Source organism: Lycorma delicatula, chromosome 2 (genome assembly GCF_047948215.1).
Source record: "Lycorma delicatula isolate Av1 chromosome 2, ASM4794821v1, whole genome shotgun sequence".
Classification (NCBI taxonomy): Eukaryota; Metazoa; Arthropoda; class Insecta; order Hemiptera; family Fulgoridae; genus Lycorma; species Lycorma delicatula.
Window position 1 is genome coordinate 205,267,156 of NC_134456.1, and position 13,128 is coordinate 205,280,283.

General features: G+C 28.8%; 1 protein-coding gene across 3 annotated transcripts in view; it reads right to left on the bottom strand.

Moving 5' to 3' along the window:
- The window catches only part of sky (GTPase-activating protein skywalker), a 260,488-nt gene that overhangs the window by 31,535 nt on the left and 215,825 nt on the right, over window positions 1-13,128 (bottom strand). For 2 of the 3 annotated variants that reach the window (XM_075357069.1, XM_075357070.1), the window contains one exon: window positions 7,412-7,471. The exons of the other annotated variant lie outside the window; for it this stretch is intronic. In XM_075357069.1, coding sequence (XP_075213184.1) covers window positions 7,412-7,471 — 60 coding nt within the window. The remainder of the gene's footprint in view (window positions 1-7,411; window positions 7,472-13,128) is intronic. 3 annotated transcript variants of the gene reach the window in all.

Consider the following 13,128-nt stretch of genomic DNA (forward strand, 5'->3'; position numbering starts at 1 on the left):
AGTAGGTGCTTTTCCCTTTTCTATGTTCTTAAAGTGTCTCTAGAATATTCTTTAAAACGAAAAAAGATTTTTGATAAAATAAGGATAGACTAAATACAATAAACAGAAGTCATGACAAAAGAAAATGATTTATTTACCACTGAATAAGAAAGAATAGAACTGTAAAAACCTGAAATGACATGCTGAGATTAAATAGTTTGATTTCATTAAGTAATTTACATAAAACAAAAAATAATTTATTTTCTACAAAATAATAATTAAAAAGTATTATTCAAAATATAAGTTACTTTCCATGCTCTTTATTTGAATTAGAAGTTCTTTTATCTTAGTATTCCCTCTTCATCATGACATGTCTACAACCATACTTGAATAAATTTAACCACTGAGTAATTATGTTAAATTCAGCAATTTTTTATTAAAACTGAAATTGAGACTCAATGAATTTGTATCAAATTTTGAATAAAAATGAGTTTTTACATTGTGAAAATGTTGCAAATTCATTTAGCAAGTCAGTGTTCAGGAATGAGCAGTTTATAAATGAAACATATGCACCAAGGATAATTACGAATAATTTTAAGAAGAATAGAGTTGGAAGACTAGATAATTTTCATGGTGAATGAAAAAAAAACCATTGAGAAAGAAGTTACATCTATAGATAGAATCATTTTTATGGAAGTTGCTAGGGAACTAATACAGTTCATGCAAAACTATGTTTTAGGAATGAGATGAGCAGCAACAAAATTTGTTCCACAACTGTTAAAAACTGCATTATCAAGAAATCTTTAAGAAAATTATAAATGAGGTCACTAAAGATTACTTTGCTCTAATTCATCGTAACCAGCCCATGGGTATACAACCACGACTAACACAAAACCTGGAAGTTCCCGATTTAACCAGAAAAATAAGACACATCATGCTCGAATCTAATTCTTAAGTTCTTACTATTTTGTTTGATTATTATATGATTCTGTGTTCCATAAATTTTTACACGTGATTATGGTCAAATAAGGAGAACAGTTTCAAAATTTTATTTTGTTTTTGTGAAGCTTCATTAAAAAGATAAGCAGATTTATAGGACCATTCATGGAAATTTTCATCAGCTAAAATGTCATTGTTTGGAAACATTTAACTAAAAATATTAATGATAGCAAAACCACAAACCACAATATTCTGACTATAAGACATTAGCAAAATGTTCTATAACCACTGATAGTGATTACTTTGGAGGGGGGGGGGGGACAATATAAACATAGTAAATAAAAATGCCATGATTTTTACTTCCTTGTACAGAGTAAAGCTAGTAATTGTGATCGCAAAAAATTTCAGATTTCAACAGAAATATACGTTTTGACTAGTTTCAGCATGACGTCTGTATGTATGTACTTATGTATTTCATATAACTCAAAAAGAGTTAGCCGTAGGATGTTAAAATTTTGGATTTAGGACTGTTGTAACATCTAGTTGTGCACTTCCCATTTTGATTGCAATCGACTGACCAAAAGTGTCCAAAAAAGCCCAAAATTCAAAAAATGTAGATTTTGAACTTTTTCTTAACTGAAGTAATAATCCCTCATTGAGAGCTTTTCAACAATATATCATAAGTGGTACTTATTTTCATTAGTTCCAGAATTGTAGCCAAATAAAATTTTAATTAATGAAATATTTGGATCTTATGAGGGGAAGGCACATCAGTTCAAATCAGACTTTTTTTTAAAATTTAAATACATTGATTTATTAATAATTATTAATCTCTGATTATAAAAAAAATTACAATAAATAGTAATTCATTAATAACAATAAAAAGAAATCCTAAGTTATTAATGTAATAAAATCTTAAGTACTTTTAAAAATGTGTATATGTAATTTAATAAGCAGATTTTTGAATAAATGAAGATCATGAATTCAGTATTCAAATCTTTTATATAACTTAAAAACAAACAAAAATATATTCCAATATGTAAAAAAATATTACCTGATAAAAGTATCAAATATTTTTTCCAGTTTTTCAAACAATAATTAAATTACAAATGATTATATGCATATATTAAACATATTTGAAAAAAAAAAGAGTTAGTATAATGATGACGAGGATTTATACATTGTATTGTTTTAAAGAGAATCTAATATAAGTGGCCATTTATGACAAATTAAATTCAATAAATTTAACGTGATTAAAAATATATACTCTTCAAACAAAATTAACAATCAAAACTACACAATATAAAAACCAAACATCTAAAAAATTCACATTTTAAATAACCTATTTTTTAAAGTTAAAAAATTCAGTAAATATCTTCCTGGAACACACTAACTCTAATGTAATTTGCACACACATACCTTCACACAAAGTTTGGACAAGCTACCAAAAAAATTCAAAATCTAACCTACAAAAAATCCATTTAACTATCAAGAAATTCTCAATATTTTATAAGACAAGAAAAGTAAAACCAGTAGATCCTAGTCAAGATAATGACTGCACACTTATCACGTCCTGACAATTCATTATCAAGAATACCTCAGGTGTTCAAAAAACAAACATTTCCTTCTGAGACCTTGTTTGTCTATTATAAAATAACTATGAAAATATAAACAGAAAATACAAGAACACTTGCCAAAACTTAGCCCCATCTTAGTTTTTATTTCATCTTCACCATCATAAGATTAAAAATTATTACACACAGCCATTTATAATTATGTTGATATTAAAAATCTGTCAAAATTTTTCTTTATAGTATTTGTTTTTCTTTAATTATTAAAAACATTTTTGCTTAAAAAAAAATCAAATATTCAATATATGTAAACTGATTTTTAAATTAAATTACAATACATTTTATGTTTTTTTGAATTTGTAAGACTTTTGTATAAGACTTCCGGTAATTAACTTTTTATTAAAAAAAAAGTAACTTTTTTTAGAATTTCACAACTTTATATTATATTAGTCAAGTAATTACAGGGTTTAAAAAAAGTGTCATTTAGCAATAAATAAATAAAATAAAAATAAAAAAAGACATGCCAAGGTCGTTAGTTAGATGAACTAGGTAGTCAACAAGGTAGTCATATTAGAATCTATTTAATCTAGTATATTCTTTAAAATTCTGCATTTTTAAAAAAACATAAAAACTGGACTAGTAAAATTGATTTTTAAATGTTAAAAGAAAGGAAATGGAAAAAGGAAAGGATAAAACTAAAACAAAGGATAATAAAACCTCAGTCTTGTGTGAAAGCAATGCTTAAGTGGATGTAAGAGTATATTGCCAGAGTTCTCAAAATTCAGCTTGTATTATTCAATTTTTGATGTTTTCTGATTTGGTACAGTAAAATGTTTAGACTAGAAACATTATTTCATTCTAGTAATGAAAGTATTTTATAAAAACTGGGTACTAAACAAGATTTTGTTACCTGCATTGATACATCATAGTATATTAGGAAAGTAAAATTAGTATAGTAAACTGGCCAGATGTTCAAAATATATCCAAAATTAACAATTAAATTTTGGTTAAATTTTTTCTTACTTTGTGTTAGTGTTTTCTGAATCAGTGCATAGAAACGCAATGAAACCATTTTCACACATTGTATATACATGTGCTGTGTAAAGTAATCTAAACAGTAATTTTTGTGTGAGCTCATATTTGTACATCACAACAGTTACCATTTCACATAAGCATTGTCTTCATTTATTCATTAGCAAGCACAAACATCTTATCAAATTTTTCTTCAGTTTTACTCAACATTAGTTAATCTCAAATGGCTTCTCTATTCTCTCTAATGGAAATCATGTTCCAATTAATTTTTTCAGTGTTAGGAATACAGGAATAGCAAAATTCAATAACAAGTTTTGTAAAGTACATAGTGAAAATGTGATGACTGATTAAAATGTTTAAAAGGGTCATGTGTTTAATGAAGGATGAGAAAATGTGCACAATGAAGATAAAAAATCATTATCAATTTTGATAATGATTTTTTTATAGATGACTAAGAAGGGTCAATGAAAAGTCCATTTCATGACTTCCAGGCTTTCACTAAAAATTCACAATATGAAGTGAGTGAAATAGTGATGTATCATTTGCTTTATCAAAAAATGCATGTTTGTTAGGTGTTCAGAATGCTTTAAGATGGCCAAATATAAACACCTTTTAATACACTAACTACTGACACATTACCAAGAAGAAAATGTTATGTTGAGCCACACATTGTGATCAAAGTTGAGACGTGTCACGTATTGTACATAAATCAAAATAACAGTTAACATTATGGCAAAACAACCACTTTATAATAATAAAGTTCATGCAGACATGATCAAAAGAAATAGTACATTTTTTTTCAATAATAAATCCTCATGTTTGTTATAAACCACCTAAAGACCTATAGTATCATAGATAACAAAAGGTTATATAATCTTGGTTCTTGGTCTTCTTTTGCTCCATAATATGATAAAAACCCAATCTTTTTGCATTTTCTGTCTTTAAAAGTTCACAACATTTATATCTTAAAAAATGGTGTATGTGAGTTAGACTGCAATTTGGTAAGCACCTAAATATGGGTGAGACTGCTAAAAATGTTTGTTGAATTTGGTAAAAATATAACTTTTACAGTATAATTTGGTGTATTTTTTTAAAAAAAGCATAATAAAACTTATTTTTTGATAACTTTAATTTCATAAAAATGCCATCAGAATGTTACCCACCAAATGCAATCATCTTTTACGGCAACAGCTCTTTCCGATAAATTCTACAAATATTCCTATAAAAAATATCCCAATATGTTAAAAATTTTAAGAAACGATATTATATATTTACTATAGTGAATCACTTAAATTTTTTACAGTTCTTGTAATTTCAGATAGAAATTTTGGTAAAGTTAGGAAGAGGAACACTATGTATATTTAAATTTCTACTTAAATAATTAAAAATTACAGTTTAAAAATAGCTGTTTCAGACATAGATCTTGTTTCAACATGAAAAGAAAATAGCAGTGCAATTTTTTAATCTGGTGGATATTTTCCGGGTTTACTGTTTTTTTCTTTCCAAGCAGCTGCGATATGCTTCGTAAATAATAAATGTTACCATCAATGTGTTTTATTCAGCTTGTAACAGTATACAGAAATAAAAGAAGTTCCAGGCATTATTTCAAAAATTAGATAATGGAAACTACGTGATAAATTCAGAATTTTTTCAGTTTATACAATTTAGGACAAAAGTAGTTTGGATTTTGCTTAAATTTGAATTTGCAGTAGTTTCTGATTAAAAAAATGAGATGATCATGTAAAAATAAACCAAATCAAAATATCAATACTGTTGTTTTTTCCTCCTCAAAAAAATAAGCATTTTCCAAAGTACACTATTTTTAAATTACACGAAAAATAACAATTACACTTGTCACTCAAATATAACCCGGAATTTTGCCGCGCAGACTGAGTAACATTAGTGAATGTAGTAGGGCACTGCAGGTAATTATTTGGACATATGTGGTGGGAGGGGGGGGAGCAACCAGCCAGCCATGCCCGTACTACGTCTCATTCCCATGTCAGTTAGCAGAAAGTCTGAGCAGGAGGTAACATCATTTGTTGCATAACGAATTATAACCTGATTTTGAACCAATTAAGGTGTCAAATCCTCTGAAATTTTAATTCATCCTATGCACAGTTCAGAGATGCTACCCTCTCAGAAAATTTTGAAGTTGCTGTTATATAGAAGAGAATGAAAGTCATGAACATCATCCACAGACCAGCATTGATGATAACATTCAGGCTGTTTATGACCTTGTGGAAGGTGACTGCCACATAACCATTGCTGAAATTGTATCAGAGTTAGGCATAAGTGTTGGAAGTGATGTACATACATGTTGTCCTCTTTGAATACAACAAATTGTGGGCAAGGTAGGTTCTACATCTTTTCACTAAGGCACAAATAAATGTCCGGAAGGACATCCATCAGTGGCTTTTTTGAAGAAGAGAAGGCATTTTTGGACCTTACTACAACCTGCAACATAACGTGCAGCCACCACTATACCCTAGAAAACAAGGGAACAAGTATGGAGCGGTGGAAAAGTTGGGAGGGGTATCAATCAAGGCTAAGAAAAGCTTGTCAGCTAGAAAAGTTCTGGTACACAAAAAAAGGTGTGCTGCTGATTAATTTCCTGCATAAAGGACAGTAAATGCAGCATACTACTCATGAAATCAGGGTTGCTTATCGCAACAAACTACATCAACAACTGGTTCACCACATCCTTCTCCATAACAACACATGATCAAACTGGTGATAAACTCACTAAAATTCACTGACACATCTTGAACACACTGCACAATCCAGACTTGTCATCGTGTGATTTCCACATGTTTGGGTTTGCTGAAAGAAGCTTTAGGAGGAGGAAGATTCAAAGACGATGCCATAGTCAAGTATTATGCATGCAATTAATGTTGGGGCAACCCTCTTTCTCTTTTTCTTTTTTTTATGAAAGGATCAGGAATCAATCTGTGAATGAAATGTATTTCTGTTGAAGGAAACTATGTAGAAAAATGAGGTAATTTAATTTAATATCAATAAAGGTATATAAACAAATTTCAGTTTATATTTGAATTTGACCCTCCTACAGTGAAATAAAAATTAATATAGTTTAGCTAATCGTAACTTAGTCATTTACAATCTGACAAGAAAAAGAACTGGCCGAGAGATGTGCAGCATTATTGAGAGAAAATGTTTTTGAGATGGATACAGTAGAGGTGAATCGAGCTCATTCACTCTTTTCTGTAGTGTGTTAATTGCTCTAGTGTAATTTCATTTTATCAGAACCAAACCTTTTATAAATAATTTGCAATTATATAAAATATGATTGCTTTAAAATAACCTATCAATAAAATATCCGACTGACCGACCACCAAATCGTAACTGAAATAGAAAACTTCATATTGGACTGTTTGGGGTTTATAAAGCTAGGAAAGAAAAAAGTAAAATAATGAATTACACAACAAAGTTATTATTGCATCACAGACATTAATTTATTATTACCATTGTTATTAATCACACACTAGCAAAATTATGTGGTTATTTACATAAGTACACATTCACAGATTAAGACAGCATTTTGTGTTTAAATAAAGCACTGATTTAATATATATATATATATATATTTTTTTTCTTCAATATATATATATATATATAATATATATGTTTGTGTGTGTGTGTATTTGTGTGTGTGTGTGTGTGTGTGTATTTGTGTGTGTGTGTGTGTGTGTGTAAGTATACTATACTATTAGATTAGAGCAGTGTGATAAATCCAGTCAGGTTTTAAAAACATGAACAGTGACAGACTGACAGAAAGATACAGGCATAGAGTGTGAGAGACAGAGAGCGACATTGACACTGCCTGCAGGTGAGCATAACAGATAGACAGACAGAATGTTAGGCGGACGTACCAGTGGACTCAAAGCTCCTGGACTTCTCCTCAGTCGTTCTTTCAGGCTCCTCGGAGATGCCTAGAAGACACACCCTCCACCTTAACAAACACTGCACCCTCTACCACCACAACACAACTAATAACCATAAACCAAATATTATGGTCATATTACACATCAAAGAACACACTCAACAGCCCGATAATATATACCACTACAACCAGCAATATACTACAATTGATACAATAAATCATTATGTCAGTGCACCTTCAAGCCTGTCCCATTACAAATTTGAACTTGTTCTATGAAATGAAATTATCAATAAATTTAATGATGTAATATTTGGTTCATTTTGTAGAAACTGGTAAAAGGAATTACTCATATGATCAATATGCTAAACAGATACATACAAGACAGAGGAAATAAATAAACAAAGCATAATAATTAAATAACAAGTACTATTAAAATGGAGTGTATAAATTCTAAGGAAAAAATTATTCAAGAAAAAAATCACTATTATCTACTTGCAATATTTATGTGGATTTTTTATTTATTTCATAGTAGTTCTCAAGTAGTAAATAATGTAAATCTTTGCATGAAGCTTAATTAACAAACAAGGTAATCAAAATCTTTTCTACTTTTGGTTCGGCAACACTTTGGGTATTCAATAACCTTACACTGGGCACAACCCTTGAAGAAAAACAATATATTACTTATGAAGTCTACTTTCCATGAGATTAGAGATGACTATATCAGTTATGAGATCTGGTATGGCATTTAAAAGAATGTAAATGCACACCAGGTACTGTGCAGTTATACTCAAATTCCTGACACCTGATCAAAAACAGCAGAATTACAATATATGTCAAAAGCTTTCTAAAACTATCAGCTCTCACTTTCAGTTTAGTTTTAGATGAAAAATTATAGTTCACTGCTAGTAACTGATGTATAATAATAATATGTATTTACCAAATCTCAAGAGAATACGACAGAAAGTCAGGATTGCAACAAAGAGTATGTAGTTTCTTTTTTAAAAATTAAGTTCTGATAATTTGTCACCTTCCTTGAAGTATTGTACTTAGAATTTATTTTGTACCTGGATGAAATCATAAAGCCTAATAACTAATGCAATTTTTGGCATGTAACAGAGAAACTGTGCACGAATAACATAGTGCTTGGGAAGATTCAAATATAGCTGGGAGTTGTGTTATATTAATGTATCTGCTCAGACCTCTAGTTGAACAGTCTTATCTCAACCCTTTGCTGAACTCTAGCCGAATCTGGTTAAACAGTTTTATTTAACTGGATAAATATACTCTGAATTGTAAATACTTATACAGATTCAGGAGATGGGTCAGACTTTCCTTAAGCAAGCTTTAGTACGTTGAAAGAGAAACGTTTTCAGAGGAAAAACAATTTTTTTTTAGCGCACATATTTTGAGTTGCTAATTGAAAAAAAAGTAATAACCTGCTTCTATCCAGATAAAGTTAGCAGATCTCCTAAGAGATACCATACCACCTCTACATGGAGGAGCTCTTGAAACACTTCTTGGATGGGGTTTTTAGTCCTGTATTGTCTTTCTACTAGTAAAAATGTCCCTTTTTCACCATCTTTTTTCTCTAATTTCCGATTCCTTCTTTCCTGTTCTTTTAGCTTGTACCCCAGTTTTTTAGTTTTAATAACTGATTCAAGGCTAATGTTGACTGAGCTACTGTTTCTTTGTAATTTGTGAAATTTTGTGGGGATAGCTAGTTTATGAAAACTTACATGGATTGTTTGTATTTGTGTGGAGTAGTATCCAATTGGTACCAGTACAAAAAGCTTAACTTATGCCAATACAAAAAGCTATCTACTAATGCCTCTCAGAAAATGGCAGCTTCCTACAGATTGCATCTTAGTCATATCAATCTTTTCATGAAACTCAATTTATCATCCTTCTTGTGATTCTGTTTGATTTTCACAAATATAATTGGGAACTGAAAAGGATTTCTGGAAAGCACCCAGGATATAAAAGAAGCACTGAGATCATTATTATCCAGGATGTTTATAAAAACAGTTTCAAGAATTCAGGGGATGGTCCCCCACATAGAAATAAGTTTACCTATCACATATATCTGAAAATGCTTAGTTCACCAGCTATCTGCCATTTTGTACTTTTTAACAAACAAATTTATTTTTCAGGAATGGTTAAATGCACAGAGCTGAAATTTCATATACTGTAAATTTCATATCTCTCAATTGCCGCTATAAATTTTTTACAGTGCCATGTAAATTTCTTAATTGTTAATATGTCTGTAGCTGCTGGTTTATTTAAATTTTGTTACAAAAATATTAAATGTTTTATGACAAAGAAAATGATTTATTAAAATTTGTTCATAAATAACACAGTTACGGCAAAAATTCTTTGAAGCAAATCATTTTAGAAAAAACCAGTTTTCATTTCCTTCAGAATTAAGTTAAATAACTTGAACTAATTTAATAATATTGAAAATACTGTAGTAAAAAAAATATTATTGAAATCATGATCCTATTATAAATAGTAAATAATAATACTGAAATATAATTTGGATTAAAACAGATGTTTATATATCTGTTCAGAGATGAATACGTTCAACTGCTGTATGAATTAATATTTTTTTTTTACCATTATCTTATTCACAGAGGCAAGTAATGTGAAGCATATTTATATAATTTAGAAATGGATATGTATTTAATGTATGTTGCAACACTCGTTGAGACGAGATGGCTATATCAGGAACACTTTCCCAACTAAGTGTTACCTTCTCACACAATGTTTTCATAAATTCATAGGTGGCTCAGACACAAGAAGCTTAAAACCTGAATAATGTGGCAAATCAGAATGACTACACATTCAATATGTACACCCAAATTCGAGGAAGGTGTATTAGATGAAATACCTAACATCCTGAAAAAAGTACTAGAAAGCTGGCCTTGGAAGTACTACAGATAGGCCATTCTCAACACCCACATGTGGTCAATTGAAAACCTCATGCTGTTTCAGAGAACCATCACCAATATCAGTTTTCTATATACATATGGACTGGTATTCTGGGTGACCACTTATTTACTTGCTTTTTACCTAAAAGATATTTACACTTCTTGAAAACACTAACAACAATATGTGGTTCATGCTGGATGGGAATGGGGCTGAGGCTCATTAAAGATTTCAATTTCAAGATTACCTAAATGAAGTATATCAAACAGATTAATTGGTCAAGGAAGGCCCAGTAGCATGGTCTACAAGGTCTCCTGATCTAAGTCCATTTAACTTTTTCTTATGGGGACATTTAAAGACACTTGTATATAACACCCTCAAAGATATCATATAAGAATTGCACAAAAGAATTCTAAATGGGATTGAGAGGATTCAGCAGATACCTGGCATCTTTCAAAGAGTCCAGCAGTCGATGAGAAATGCCTGGATGCATGTATTTTGAATGATAACCGTCATTTTGAACAGCTGCAGAAGTTTCTTATGTTTTATCTGATGTGACAATGTATTGTTGTTAAATAAATTTTAATTGAAAAAAGAACTATTAAAAACCACTGCCTGTTCATTAAACAAAAAAACATGTAATGCAAATCATTTTTCAATATTAATATTATTTATATTTATAATATTTTCATGATTTCAGTTATATTTTATTATAATATTTTCAATATTATGAAATAATTATAATTTCTTACACGATGATAAAATTAATCAAAATTATTCCAGTTGAGATCTTGTAGAGTTATTTAATCTTATACTATTTTTTTTTTTTTTTTTTTTTTTTTTTAATATAGTGACACACTTTAAGAATTTTTAAACAAAATTTTAGCCAGTAAAATTAACCATTCCACTTATTTTGTATTTATAGCATACAAATTTTGTACTTTTATTTTAAAAATACAAAATGGCAGGAGGCCAGTAAACTAAGCATTTGCAGACATAGAAAAATAAAGGTCTTTCTTTATTTTGATGTGGGAACTATCCCCTCAATTCTTGAAACAGTATAAATAAACAGGTGATATAAACATAACACCTGTACATACGGGTATAAAAATCATAAACATTACAATAATGTTTACTCAAGCATTACTTAATATTTATCAGATTTATTTATATCTACTTAATACTTAAAACTCTGGGTATGCTGAATTACCCTTTCAAGAAAAATAATATTGCCAATTATTTACTATAATATATACCATATTACTGTGCCACAAAGATAAGATCGGTTATTTTTAATGTTATCAAAAAAAAACGTAATACAAAAAATTTTAAATCATTAGAATTCAAAATTATTCCAGGATGAAATAAATAAACTGGTTTTTAACAATTAATTATTACTATATGCAAGTTGGAAACATCACAAATGTTTTCAGCAGTTTCTTGAAAGTTTCAGTTTAAAACAAAACAATAACATAATTGATATCAATTAATCATTAAAATAAATTTAACATTTTTCTTTTGCAGAAATAATATTTACTCTGAAAATCAATTTTTAAATAATATAAATTACGAAAAATCCTGAATTTTCTAAGTCTGTTCAACATGTACATGTGCAAACATTTAATATATGCTCAATTTAGCACACCTTATGACATTTGAACTATTTTGTAGTTATTTTATACGATTAATTTAATATTATTTCATATATCTACATTTTAAACAATTAACTGTTAATTTTGTGTTGCTGTTCTAATCAAACCTTTACTGTGGTTTTCCTGATCCATCCTGACAAATGTTGGGGCAGCTCCTTTTTTTATCTACAGAGTATTCCCACTACTGTCATCTATATTATGTGTTATTAAATAATATTTTGTTTGTATTAAATTACCTTGTTATTTATGATTTTGTATGTTATTTAAAATAAATTTTTAGTTTCCATTTATATTGAATTATTCTGTAACTTTTAATGTTACAAGAATTTTTTCTAATATGTTTCAAATTCAGAGTAATATATAATGCAAACTAAAACACTGGTAAAAAGCAATATATCAGTACTTAAATGTATTTCTCTATATGTATTCAATTATTTTTGTAACTGTCCTTCAGGAGTGCAGGCATATTCTTGTACAATAAAAGCATATTTTAAAATCAAGTTTTATGTTTTTCATGATGTTCACTCTTAAAAAGCAACCTTTATATTGACTTATACAGATGAAAAATATTTTTCCATAATTACTGTAAACAAAAATCTAATGACCTCTTGAAAAATGCAAGGTATGCTTAAAAAATTATAATATTTGGATAAAAATTTAATGAAATAGCAGAAAATGTGTGGAAATATGAAATGCAAAATAAATTTGTTTACCTCTTCCTACTACTGTTAGGGTACATTTTTAAACTTAAAAGAGGGGTACATATAAAAAATACTTTGTCTGATGCAGCAATAATTGCAGATTCTGACAATATTCTCACCTATATAATCCATTTTCTTTTTCTTTAATATACGGTAGTTCAGTTCATACATGCATATTTAATGCAAGAGCATAAATAATACAAAACGATGCTGAAGTATTCCGAATAAAACTTTGGACACAAGAGAAGTAGCAATTTATATACATGCATTTTATATACAAGAAATCAGAGGTGAGATTATGATATAATGAAAATTGATTTTCATGAGATCATGCATCTTAACTTTTTTTTAAATATGTATAAATATAAATTTCATTTACTCTACTTTGATTACTTTAATTTAAAAAAAAAACTGATTAAGATTTTAAA